Source organism: Pristis pectinata, chromosome 1 (assembly GCF_009764475.1).
Source record: "Pristis pectinata isolate sPriPec2 chromosome 1, sPriPec2.1.pri, whole genome shotgun sequence".
Taxonomy (NCBI): Eukaryota; Metazoa; Chordata; class Chondrichthyes; order Rhinopristiformes; family Pristidae; genus Pristis; species Pristis pectinata.
The window spans coordinates 144,468,448-144,482,891 of NC_067405.1; the positions used below are offsets into that span (position 1 = coordinate 144,468,448).

Sequence of the window (14,444 nt, forward strand, 5' to 3'; positions counted from 1 at the left end):
ACTGATGCACCCATTCCCCCCTTGACCACTTACCACTGATGTGTGAGGTTGCTTAAAAACCAAATACTCAACACTGGGCGGAGAAGATATTTAAATCACCATTCCAGGGAGCAACTTTGAACAATGAGGCGTTGGAGCTACCAATTAATAATAAAGAGGACTCGACGGTAAGAACAGAGTAAATGTCAAGAGACATGGGACTTTGCGGATGTCCTTTCTAGGAACCATCCAATGAATAACTTAATTCCAGAGTAGAATGATCTCAAAATTTATTGCAAAGAATTAAACTGTTAGCTGAAAAAGTAACATTTTCAAATTAAACTCCAATTTGCATCTTGGAGGCCAGTAATTATTGACAAAATTAATTACATCAAAGCCCTTCGTCCTGACCTTATCTACAAAAGGAAATGTACAACACAAAGGCAATTTCTTGTTCCTCAAAGAGCTTAAAACCCATGAGATTCTTTGAACACATAAGAAATTTCATTCAATTTCTCCACCCCCTCCCCCATCCCACCCGATCAGCAGAGAGACTTCTTCCAAAGTTGAACTATTTATTTTGGAGGGATAAGATCAATAGAACAATATACTCTCTTTGTTATTCTCCCAGCATTCCCGTTGGATCCCAAATTTGGATCTCATGTAAATTAACAAAACAATAACTGGGGGAATTACACAATTAATCCAGAACAGTATGAGATTCAATCAAGACTTGGAAAAGTACAGCAAGAACGCTGATCTTCGGACCAACAGATTAACCTGCTTGCTTTGTGTGTGCAGAGCTTGTGCATAACATCTCGCCTGGTTTCAGAATATACATTACAGCCAAAATTCCACTGCAATTACTCTCTCTCCCATTTACAGTTATTTACAGTATGCACAAGCCCAAGTATACACAAGGCAGCAAGAGTCAATGTTGGAACATGTGACGCCTTCCCAGAACAGGAGTGTTACCTCCCAGTAGCATTTGTCCCTTCTATTCCTTGAAAGACAATCAGCAGGTATGGTGGGGTTTCCATACCCACTGAGCACCCCGCTCTGTCCGACGTCTCCCTTCCTTCACCAGCTGTGCTGCTGGCTCCGATTTCTTTTGCTGTAGCACCTGTATGCTCGCAGCTTATCCCTTGCACAAATGGACAGAGTGCAGAAGTATCTTTGAGGGAATAGTTGGAAAGGAGGAAGGGAAATTGAAAGAGTAAACTTTCCACTGAAGGAGGTAGATTGAAAGTACTAAACAGCCATTGTTGAAGTACTAAACTATGACGTGGAAAGCACTGCCCAAAAGTGTGGAGAAATCAGATCTAACCATCTCTGATTCATGATAGGGGAAAGTTTTGCAAGGACACAGGAGAAGCAGAGTAAGATTTAACAAAAAATTCTGGGCTAAATGCAGAGTGCGATTCCATAGTCCAATGCCAATGGCAGAAGTCTGTCCAGAAGCCAAACTGGTTGAACGTTACATACGTGAATGAGTTAAACTGTTATGTCCTTCACTGTTGAAACTGGTTATTAGCTGTGTGAAGATAAACATGAAGAGCAGCCACATGAACCATTCTCCCTGACAGTCCAGTGCACACATTTCAAGGCACCTGTCTCAAATACCTTGCGTCTCCCAAGTTCCAGAAAAAGAAATAGTTTAGTCTTTCTTAATGAATTAAAACAGGAATCCAGATCATTCTGAACTAAACTTGTGTGCAGATTGCTTTCCTGCTGGGATAATGTTTAAATAAACTCTTGCCATTTAGTACTCAAAACGGAAAGGAACTTCTCATTACTTTGAGCCAATTCAGTGACCCAGCAGTGCCGCCTCCTCTATACACACCCGTACTCGTACCACACCGTCTGCTGGTCGCTGTTGGGATCGGGAGAAGCCGTCGTGTTTCTTGGTCCACCGGTGCTGCCCTTCCCTGGGTCCTCGGCGCTGCGGGAAGGATTGCCACACCCCGGAGACCTGCTCTGGGGGCTGGCGCTGGGATCCTCCTGTACCCTGCGACCCCAGCCCTTCTGCTCCTCGGTGGCCCTCGCGGGGGACACCAGGGCCCTGGGCTCGCTGGGGGTTGGGCTGCCTGGCCGGTGGCGCAGCGGCAGGGAGAGGACCTTGTCGTCCTTGGGGGCAGCCAGGGAGAGGCGCCTGGGGTCCAGGGTCCGGCAGCAGATGTCGATGGCGGGGGCGGAGCCCAGAGCCCTGGCAGACTGCGGTCTCTCCGGCTGGGACCCAGCACCCCTGCAGTCGCCCGTCGACTTCCAGCCGCTCTTCCTGCAGTCCCTGCCCAGTGGGGGGCCCTCCGCCTCCGCCCTGTGCGCCGGCTCTTGCTTGTGGCCCTCGAGCCGCAGGAGGTCGGCAGAGGCCAGGCTAAATGCCCGGCTGAGTGAGCTGCCTCTGCAAGCTCCGGACGCTGGGTGCTGAGGCTGCGCCACCTTCTCCACCAGCTTGGGCGTGCCTGGGGCCCCTCCGTGCCGGGGAGAGGAGGAAGAGGCCGGAGAGTCGTGCCCGGCCAGGCGGGGGTTTGGTCTGACGTACTGTCCCGGCTTGGAGACTCTCCCGTCCAGGGCGTCGGAAGAGGTCTTCGCAACGAGGCAGGTTGGCACTTTGGTCGCCTCCTTCCTGTTGTTGGGCTGTTCACTAATGAACGACGGCTTGCTTTTCTTCTTGAAGTAGTCACTCAGCAGGTCATCTCGGGAGCTCGCCTGCAAATGGCAACAGAGGACGGGTTAAAATGTGCCCCCTCCCGTGATTGGTAGCATAGCGGTTAGCGTGACGCTATTACAGCGTCAGTGACCTGGGTTCAATTCCTGCCGCTGCCTGTAAGGAGTTTGTACGTTCTCCCCGTGTCTGCGTGGGTTTCCTCCGGGTGCTCCGGTTTCGTCCCACATTCCAAAGACGTACGGTTTAGGAGCTGTGGGCATGCTTTGTTGGTGCCGGAAGAGTGGCGACACTTGTGGGCTGTCCCCGGCATGTCCTTAGTAACGCAAAAAGACGCATTTCACTGCGTGTTTCGATGTACATGTGACTAGTAAATAAATATCTAAAAAATATCTAAATGGGAATGGGGGTCAACTGTGGACACCTGAGCCTGTTCCTTCATTTAACAAGGCCACAGCGGGCTTTTCACCCCAGCACCCTTCACTTATTCCAACATCCTTTTAATTTCCTTGGTACCCATGCATATGTGTGTTGCTGTGTCTTTGTGTGAAGGTGTATCTCTGTAATGTAAATTTACATCTGTTTGTCATTTTGTCTGTGCACAATGAATGCTGCTCCTTATATATGTACACCTATGTTGCCGTGTGCATGCACGTATGTCATCATGCGTGTGTCGGTCTCTATAGCTCCCTTGTTCAGTGGCCCTTTCTCTCTCTCTCTCTCACTCACTCACTCACACACACACACACACACACACACACACTCAGTCTTTCTCCGTACCTCACTATCAACCTCTGGAAATGGAATTGGTTTATTATTGTCACTTGTACCGAGGTACAGTGAAAAACTTGTCTTGCACACCGATCGTACAGGTCAATTCGTTACACAGTGCATCGAGGTAGTACAGGGTAAAACTGTAACAGAATGCAGAATAAAGTGCAATGGCTACAGAGAAAGTGCAGTGGAGAATTCTTAGAGACATAGAATTTAGATTTTAAAAAATTAAGACAATTACAATAGATGTAATGAATGGATTTGCAGAGAGCACCCAGCAATGAGTTGCTATGCTCCAGACTGTTGTACATATTCTGTCCAAGCTTCACTTTTCAGCCATCTCTCTCCCTCCCCCCCCGGCAATCTCTCTCTCTCTCTGTTGCAATCTCTCTCTCTCTCTGTTGCAATCTCTCTCTCTCTCTCTCTCTCTCTCTCTCTCTCTCTCTCTATCATCCTTACATACTCATTTAGTTTTTCCACACTTGCTCCCTCCCTCCCTCCCCGTTTCTCACTTCCTCTCTGGGCTGACTTTTAACTTACAAAATCAGCTGGCTTGTGGTTGGTACAAGTTATTAAAAATATCAAGGCTGCTTCTGAGTGTAATGGTGCCAGGACAAGGTAGGCAGCCAGTCAGCTCTCAGAAGATAGGCTGGTCATTCGAGTAGCTGGGGGATATCCTTGACCAGATTAACTTCATCATTTATTGTTATAGAGTCACACAGCCCAGAAATGGGCCATTTGGCCCATCACATTCGTGCTGACCCTTTACCAGCACATGGTCTGTACCTTCCATCCAGAGCTCATCAGATACTTCTTCAAAGTTGTGAGGGTCTCTGCCTCCACCACACACTCAGACAGCACCTTCTAGACTCCATCTGGATAAAGGGTTCTTCCTCAAATCCCCTCTAAACCTCTTATCCCTTCCCTTAAACCCCCACGGTAATAAGACTATTGAACTGTTCCCTTATACGATGAGATGGACTCTTGACCTCACAATCTACCTTGTTATGACCTTGCACCTTATTGTCTACCTGCACTGCACTTCCCTGTAGCTGTGACACTTTACTCTGTAATCTGTTACTGTTTTTACCCTGTACTACCTCCATGCACAATTGATCTGTACGAACGGTATGCAAGACAAGTTTTTCACTGTACCTCGGTACAGGTGACAATAATAAACCAATACCAATAGTTTTGGACACCTATGGGGAACGTTTTCTACCATTCACCCAATCTATGCCCCTCATAATTTTGCCTCACTCCATTAGGTCCCACCTCAGCCTCAGCTGATCTGAGGAAAATAAACCCAGCCCATCCAGTTTCCCCTCATAACTGAACCACCCCGTCTCAAGCAGTATCCTGGTGAACGTCCTCCGAGTCAGTCTTCGTGTCATGAGCAGACTTACTTATCAGGCCACAGCCGTTCTCATCCAAGTCATTTAATGTACATGACAAACAACAATGGTCCCAGTACCAAACCCTGCGGTACACCACTGCTTAGACTCCCAGTCAGAGAAAAAACCCTCCCCTCTGCCTCCTACCACCAAACCAATTTTGGATCCAGTTTGCCAAAACACCTTGGATCCACGTGCCCTAACTTTCTGAACCAACCTACCACATGAGACCCCGTCAGCCTCCCTAAAAATCCATGTGTACCATATCTACCACCTTGCTTTCAACAGTTTCACTGGCAACCTCCTCAAAAACAAAATCAAATCAGATTCGATAGGCAGGGTTTCCCACACATAAAACCGTGCTGACTCCACCAGTCGGCCTTCGCCTTTCCAAGTGATCACAAATCCCATCCCGAAGAATATCTTTCCCCCAATATTTCACCCGCTACTGATGCAAGGCTCACTGATCTGTAGTTTCCTGGCTTATCCCTACCGCCATTCTTGAATATGGGAACATTAGCCACCCTCCGGTCTTCTGGTACCTCACCCATGGCTAAAGGTGCAAAAATCTTGTCCCTCAGAATTGTTCTGATAACTTACCTACCACCGACATTAGACTTACAGACCAACAATTAACTAGCCTATCACTACTGCCTTTCTTGAATAAAGGTACCACATCTGGAGGCTTCTGGTCATTTGGGACCTCACTGGTGGCTGAAGATTTGAAAGGCTCTGTCAGAGCCCCCGTGATCTCTTCCTTACCTCCCAAGTTGCTGAGATAAATCTCATCAGGCCAATGGATTTATCCATCTTTAAGCTCAGGAAGACATCTTTTTATTTATAAAATGTTCCAGAATTTCACTATTCCCCTCCCTGGATTCTCCTACAACAATGTGCTTCTCCTTAGTGAATACATGTGAGGAGTAGTCATTCCAACAGCATTTAAGAAGTGCCTGGATGAGCACATGAATCGCCTACGTATAGAAGACTACGGGCCAAGTGTTGGAAGGTGGGATTAATATGGATAAGTGCCCATTGGGCGACATGGACCAAATGGCGTGGTTCCAAGCTGTAGGACTCTATTTAAGATCTCATCTATATCCTCTGGTTACGGGCATGGATTGACACTTTGACCCTTAATAGCCCTACTCTTCCTCGATTACATTTGCCCTTAATATAGTTGTCTGGTTCGGTATCCCAAGAAACTCAACAGCTCAAGAGAAGCTTTGAGAAAAGGACCAGGGTGGGGCAGAGGTGGGAGGGCTGGGAGAGTTTAACAATCCCCCCAAGCTACCAGAACCTCCCCCAAGCCAACCCATGTCCCTGGGATCACAGCCCCATGTGAAGAACCAGAATCGGGCTCACCCCACCTGGGAAAGCCTTCTGCTGGCCACGTCAGGTCCCCCATCTCCAGTGCTTTGGAGGATGGCAGCAGAAATGAAAGAGGGCACACCTGGGTCATGAGGTATAACCATGAAAGTTCTCCCAGTCCACCCACAGCACAAATTCCTTGGGAATCAGTAAAAAAAAACAATCTTAAAAATTCCCCCAGAACCCCAGAAGATGAGACATTCTAGAAAGTTCCCCATCCGCTTAGTCTAAGGACGGACAGAGGTGACCTCTGAGCCATTATCGCAGAATTTACAAATTTATGAGATCAGGAGACCATTTGGCCCGTCATGACTCTGCCAGCCGTGGAAGAGGTGTTGGGACTAACACCACCTCCCAGCTGGAGTCTGAGTTGAACAGCACAGAACCAGGCCCTTCGGCCCACCTCGTCCATGCCGACTTTTTTTGCCCTAATCCCGTTGGCCTGCATTCCTCTCCCAAGGAATTCCGTGCCCGTCTGCATGTCTCTTCAACGTAGCGATCGCATCTGATTCCAGATCAGGGGAGGGAACTCGTGCTCCTCATTCTCACAGGCGCCAGCTCTCCACGTGTCCACGGTGACGAGGGTTTCTGCCCCCACCTCTGACCCACCTGCCCCCTGCAGGCAGAGTTTCCCCATCCTCACACCTTCCCCTGCCAATCCTCCCACCAGTCAACTTAAATCCACGTCCCCTGGTTACTGGCCTCTCTTCTAGGGAGTTTAAGGTCCCCTCTCTTCACCCTGACGGCCTCTCATAATGACATACTCTGCAATTAAACCTCTCCCCTCCCTTTGTTCCAAACAAAACAATCCCAATGTGGACAGAACACCCCCAGAACTACAACTGCCCAGGCCTGACACCATCCCTGTCAATCTCCTCCGCACCTTCTCCAGAGCCACCACTTCCTCCCTGCGGTGGGCTGACCTGAACTGTATGGAGTGGTGTGAAGGGAGTGGGGCATTGGACAGCTCCTCTCCATGGTAGTCAGAGGGACTACACACACCCTGTGGAGACCAAGGTGTTCTTGGAGTTAAAATCTGTAATGATTCAGGAATCTTTGAACCCTGGAGACAAAGGAGGAAAATGGGAATCTACCACCGAGGCAGATGTTACCCGCCTTTTGCCACATCTCCACATCAGAACCTCACGGAGCACAGCGCAGCAGCGATCTACGTGTGGAACCACTTGAAACAATCAATGGGACACACAGTCATTGAACCGGGAGATTGGTCTGACTGGCAGACTTTCACACTGGCGCATCAGGTGGCTTCCTGGGCAAAATTCGACCCGGAAAACTCACAAGGAGATATCCTGAGAGATGACCAAAGGCCCAGATGAAAGTGCGAGATTTTCATGGAATGACTGCGTGGGATCCCCCCCCCCACCCCACCGAGTGCTCCGGTTTCCTCCCACATCCCAAAGACATGCGGGGTCAGCGGGTTAACTGGCTGCTGTAGATTGCCCCCGGTGTGCGGGTGAGTGGTGGAGTCTGGGGGGAGTCGATGGGAACGTGGGGAGAATAACAAAAGTAAGATCAATGTAAGATTAGGGTAAATGGGTGGTTGATGGTCGGCAGGACTCAATGGGCTGAAGGGCCTGTTTCTATGCTGTATCTCTCTGTGATTCTATGAGAGGCCATCAGTAGTGGAAAGATGGAAATGAGGGTGAGCCAGCGGCCAGATCTGGAGGAGCATGGAGATTTTAGGGGGGGTTTTTTTGGGTGGTGTTGTAGAGGTTTGACTATTGAACTGGTTTGAATTTTGCCATCTTTGAATAATTATTTTTAAACACTCTAGCACCTTTCTTCACTGTTTCCTCTTTGTCCTCACACTGCGAGCTGCCAATGACGATGATCATGACAGCGGAAACCCAAAGATAACGCCTATGTCTTTTGCAGATCATGTGGGTTCTGAGTCAGAGCAATACAGGCCCTTCGGCCCATCAAGTCCATGCTGACCACGGTGCCCACCCAGCTAGTCCCAATTGCCTGTGTTCAGCCCATATTGCTTTAAGCCCTACCCCTGCGTGTACCTATCCAAGTGCTTCATTACAGAGGTCCCATTAGAGTCAATAAAATAATAATTTCATCAAATTTGCTGCACTGACTTTAACCCAATTGATTTGTGGTGTTTATGCTGTACGTCATCCTCATCCCACTCTCCACCGGCATCTTTCACCATTCCCTCATGTTTACTGAGCTGCTCCTTCAGTGCGGTCTCCTCAACCACTCCCTTGGGTACTGGGATGGAGGTCCATATTCCACTTTCTGTGAAGTTTCTCCTGAATTCCCATTGGATTTGTTACTGATCATCTTATATTTCGGACTTCTGCCGCAGGCAAGTTCATCTGGTTTGAAAGATGCAGATGGGGATGCCTAGGTAGGACGAGGGATGAGGTTCTGCTGAAAGAATGGGAACAGCTAGGGTCTAAGTTAATCAACGGAACCACACAAGGCGACTGCAGAGAGTTGTGTTCACAGCTCAGCACATCACGGAAACCAGTCTGCCCTCCTCTGATCAATACAGATCAATAGTCAAACCTCTACAACCCCACCCAAAAAAAAAAGCAGCATCTGGACAGTAAGGACACTTATGTTAGACTATTGTTTATTGACTACAGCTCTACCTTCAATACAATAATCCCAAGCAAACTTGTCACCAAACTCCGAGACCTAAGACTCAACACCTCCCTCTGTAACTGGATCCTTGAATTTCTAACCAACAGACTGCAATCAGTGAGGATAGGCAGCAATACCTCCGGCACGATTATTCTCAACACTGGTGCCCCACAAGGCTGTGTCCTCAGCCCTCTACTCTACTCCCTATATAATCATGACTGTGTGGCCAGATTCTGTTCTAACTCCATCTACAAGTTTGCAGATGATACCACCGCTGTAGGCCGTATCTCAAACAGCGATGAGTCGGAGTACAGGAAGGAGATAGAGAGCTTAGTGGAATGGTGTCATGACAACAACCTTTCCCTCAATGTCAAAAAAAGAGCTGGTCATTGACTTCAGGAAAGGGGGCAGTGTACATGCACCTGTCTACATCAATGGTGCTGAGGTCGAGAGGGTTGAGAGCTTCAAGTTCCTGGGAGTGAACATCACCAACAGCCTGTCCTGGTCAAATCACATAGATGCCACGGCCAAGAAAGCTCACCAGCGCCTCTACTTCCTCAGGAGGCTAAAGAAATTCAGTTTGTCCCCTTTGACTCTCACCAACTTTTACCGATGCACTATAGAAAGAATCCTATCTGATGCATCACAGCTTGGTACAGCAACTGCTCTGCCCAGGAGCGTAATAAACTGCAGAGAGTCGTGGACACAGCCCAGTGCATCACAGACACCAGCCTCCCCTCCTTGGACTCTGTCTACCTCTTGCTGCCTTGGTGAAGCAGCCAGCATAATCAAAGACCCCACCCACCCGGGTCATTCTCTCTTCTCTCCTATCCCATCAGGCAGAAGATACAGGAGCCTGAGGGCACATACCACCAGCCTCAAGGACAGCATCTATCCCATGGTGATAAGACTATTGAACTGTTCCCTTTTACGATGAGATGGACTCTTGACCTCACAATCTATCTTATTTGACCTTGCACCTTATTGTCTGCCTGCAATGCACTCCCCTGTATCTGTGACACTTTACTCTGTATTCTGTTATTGTTTTTACCCTGTACAACCTCAATGCACTGTGTAATGAATTGATCTGTATGAACAGAATGCAAGACGAGTTTTTCACTGTACCTTGGTACAAGTGACAATAATAAACCAATACCAATAATCTTTGGATTTCTACCTAAGCCATGTGCGATTTTGTACAGGATCAACAATATCAGAGTTGAATGCGTGGTGTGGAGCAAGTGGGTTTCAATTTATAGTCATGAAGTTATACAGCACGGAAACAGGCCCTTTGGCCCAACTTGTCCATGCTAACCAAGTAGCCTAGCTGAGCTAGTCCCATTTGCCTCTATTTGGCCCATATCCCTCCAAACTGTTCCTATCCATGTACCCGTACAAACATTGTAATTGTACCCGCCTCTACCACTTACTCTGGCAACTCGTTCCATATACCCACCACCCTCTGTGTGGAAGAGCTTGTCCCTTTAAATCATTCCCCTCCCACCTTAAACCTATGCGCTCGAGTTTTAGAATCCCCCACCCTGGGAAAAAGACTATGACCATTCACCATATCTATGCCCCTCATGATTTTAATCATTTAAATGATTAAAACCCTCAGCCGTCTTCTCTCAAAGGAAAAAGCCCCAGCCTATTCCGTCTCTTCTTACAACTCAAGCCCTCCAGTCCTGGTCACGTCCTGGTGAATCCTTCCTGCACCCTTTCCAGCTTAATCACATCCCTCTTATAGCTAGGCAACCAGAACTGCACACAATACTCCAAGTGTGGTCTCCCGATGTCTTGTGCAGTTGTAACATGACTTCACAAATCTTGTACTCAATGTCCTGACCAATGAAGGCCAGTGTGCCAAATGCCTTCTTCACCACCCTGTCTACCTGTGTCATCACTTTCAGGGAGTTATGTACGTGTACCCCTAGGTCCCTCTTTTCTACAACACTCGCCTGCCATTTACGATGCAAGTCCTACCCTGGTTTAAATTAACAAAATGCTATACTTTGCACTTGTCCAAGTTAAATTCCATCAATTCATTTGGCATAGAACAGTACAGTACAGGAACAGGCCCTTTGGCCCACCATGTTGTGCCGAACTAATTAAACTAGGAATTAAAAACCTACTGAACTAATCCCTTCTGCCTACACAAGGTCTGTATCCCTCCATTCACTGCACATTCATCTGCCTACCTAAAAGCCTCTTGAATGCCTCTATTGTATCTGCCTCCACCACCACTCCTGGCAGCGTATACCAGGCACCCACCACTCTCTGTGTAAAAAAAACCTGCCCCGCACATCTCCTTTGAATTTACTCAGCTTAAATGCATGCCCTCTGGCTTTGGACATTTCAATATACCAGCTGTCTACTCTATCTATGCCCCTCATAATCTTATAAACTTCTATCAGGTCTCCCCCTCAGCCTTCATCACTCCAGAGAAAACAACCTAACTTTGTGCAACCTCTCCTCATAGCTTATACCCTCTAATCCAGGCAGCATCCTGGTGAACCTCTTCTGCACCCTCTCCAAAGCCTCCACATCCTTCCTGTAATGGGGCGACCAGAATTGAATGCAATAGCACCAGTACTGGGAAAGGAGGGAGCTGTTGCACAGGATGGACTTGAACCAATTTGGGACCAGCATAATGCCAAATTGAATAACCAGGGCTAGATATTGGGGTTTAAGCTAAATAGTTTGGGAGTGGGGATCAAGTGAGGATAAACTGGGGAGATTAAAGAGAAAGGACAAGGCAGTAAGTACAGTGTAGTGACCTGGGTATTGATCACTGGAATGCAACAGAAAGGACAGAGCATACACACAAAAGAACATGCATGAAAGTGGAGTGAGAGCAGGGAGAAATTGTAAATGCACAAACCACAAACGTTCTTTATCTGCTGTCATTTAGCATTTGCTGCAAGATAAATGAACTGACGTCACAAATGAACCTAAATGGGTGTGATCTATTTTCAGAGACGCAACTGGAGGGTTATCTGACTAGATATTTCAGGGCACTGAAACCTCAGTAGGATAGACAGGAAGGAAAAAGTACAGACAGGTGATATTGATGCAGAAGATCAAGATGTAGAATCAGTTTGGGAGGTGATAAAGACATAGCAAGGAAGAGAAAGATCAGTGTGGGAGTAATCTTTAGACACATCCCCCTCCCCAAAAGTAGCTACTGTCCCTTGCTGTTGGATTTCAGTTATCAATACCCAGATCACTACACTGCACTACTGCCTTGTCCTTTCTCTTTTACCTCCCAAAAATTGTTGGATGATCATCAACAATCAACGGGACTTGCAAACAAGGTACTGCCGCCAGAGATTTTAATGAATGAATAAATGACCTCGCAATTAAATATCTCCCTGTGGAGCAGTGGTCACGACATGATAGAATTTCATATTCAGTTTGAGAGCGTGAAACTTTGGTCTGAAACTCGTATCTTCAACTTAAATAAAAGGCAATTACAAAGGCATGAATGCAGATTGGGTTAAAATGGGGAAGTAGTTTTAAAAATTCCATTGATTGCCATTGGGAGACATTGAAGGAGATATATCATAACTGTCAATGAAGATAAATTCCACTGATGAATAAAGACTACGAGATAGATGATCTCTCTCTGGCCAACTAAGGAAGTTAAGGATGACATTGCATTGAAAGAAAAGGCACAAAATGTTGCAAAGATTAGAGCGTATTGAATATGAGGAAAGGCTTAAGGTGCTAGGGCTTTATTCACTGGAAAGGAGGAGGATGAGAGGAGACATGATAGGGGTATATAAAATATTGAGAGGAATAGATAGAGTAGACAGTCAGCGCCTCCTTCCCAGGGCACCAGTGCTCAAGACGAGAGGGCATGGCTTTAAGGTTATGGGAGGGAGGTTCAGGGGAGATGTCAGGGGGAGGTTTTTCACCCAGAGAATGGTTGGTGCATGGAATGCACTGCCTGGGGTGGTGGTGGAGGCAGATACATTGGACAGGTTCAAGAGCTTGTTGGATAGGCATGTGGAGGAATGTGAGATAGAGGGATATGCGGGAGGAAAGGGTTAGGTAGTGTGAGGGTGGTTTGATGGACGGCACAACGTGGTGGGCCGAAGGGCCTGTTTTGTGCTGTATGGTTCTATGGATTAGTGGTAAACTGAACGATAGAGAATATTTTGAGATTAGCAGAGAGTGACTTTCAAAAAAGAGGGATAAGTACCCCATGAGTGTAAACTAGCAAGAAATGCTACAAAAAAAGACGGCAGGAGCTTCTAGTGTCTAAAAAGGAAGAGAGCAGCAAAGGGTAGATGTTGGTCCCTTAGAGGATAAGACTGGGGAATAAATAATGAGACATAATAGCAGAGACTTTGAACAAGTATTTAGTTTTCATTGTAACAAACACGAAAAGCATCCCGATAATTGTGGAAAATTCAGGGCAAAAAGGAGGGAAGAGCTTAAATCGATTATAATCAAGAGAGGGGGAAAAATATACTGAGGAAACTTATGGGACAAAAAACGAACTGCAGATGTTGGAAATCCAAAATAAAAACAGAAAATGCTGAAAATGATCAGCAGGTCAGGCGGCATCTGTGGGAAGAGAGACAGAGGCAACGTTGAAGGGTTGCTCAATGTTTCAAGCTGAAGAGCTGAAACATTCGCTCTGTTTTTCCCTCCATAGCTGTGGTCTGACCTGCTGAGTGTTTCCAGCATTTTCTTTTTTTATTAATGGGACTAAAGGCTGACAAGTCCCCCAGACCTAATGGTTGAAATCTCCCAGAAGAAGTGGCTGCAGAGTTAGCAGGTGCATTAGTTGTGATCGTCCATACGCCTCACCTGACTGTGCCATTCAACCTGACGGCTTCTCAATTCATCGAGTGGACCGTACAGAGTCCTCAGGCAAAGTTAAAGGTGGAGGGGTCTGCTTCTTAATCAATAACCTGTGGTGCTCAGACGTGACGGCCCTGGCGAGCTCCTGCTCACCCAGCCATGAATATCTAACGGTGGTGTCGACCATTCTACCTGCCAAGGGAGTTCGCTTCAGCTATCCTGATGGCAGTCTACATACCACCACAGACGGACATGAAGCCTGCACTCAATGAGCTATACTCCATGGTCTACAACCTTGAGACAGGATACCCTGAGGCCCTCTTCATCATCACAGGTGACTTCAATCAGGCCAACCTCAAGAGTGTGTTACCAAAATACTATCAGCACATCTCCTGCTCCACCAGGGGCGCCAACACCCTTGACCACTGCTATACAACCATCAAAGATGCCTTCCGAGCCACCCCTCGTCCTCACTTTGGGAAATCAGACCACCAGGCTGTGCTCCTCCCTGCATACAAACAGAAACTGAAACGGGAGGATCTGGTATGGAGAGTCGTGCAGTGCTGGTCTGAGGAAGCAGATGAGCTCCTACGTGACTGCTTTGAGACAGTGGACTGGACTATGTTCAAAGACTCAGCTGCCAGCCTTGATGAGTATGTCACCACCATCACAGACTTTATCAGCAAGTGTGTGGAGGACTGTGTACCAAAGACAACAATACGGGTGTTCCCAAACAGGAAGCCATGGATGAACCGGGAGATCCACTCCCTACTAAAGTCAAGAACTGCTGCACACAAATCTGGTGATCCTGATCTGTACAGGAAATCGAGGTA

The 14,444-nt window shown here is 47.4% G+C and overlaps 1 protein-coding gene across 1 annotated transcript in view; it reads right to left on the bottom strand.

Moving 5' to 3' along the window:
• Positions 1-288: 288 nt before the first annotated feature.
• The window catches only part of LOC127577919 (protein Daple-like), a 279,944-nt gene continuing 265,788 nt past the window's right edge, over positions 289-14,444 (bottom strand). The window contains exon 29 of the mRNA XM_052029632.1: positions 289-2,688. Coding sequence (XP_051885592.1) covers positions 1,813-2,688 — 876 coding nt within the window. The 3' untranslated portion in view covers positions 289-1,812. The remainder of the gene's footprint in view (positions 2,689-14,444) is intronic.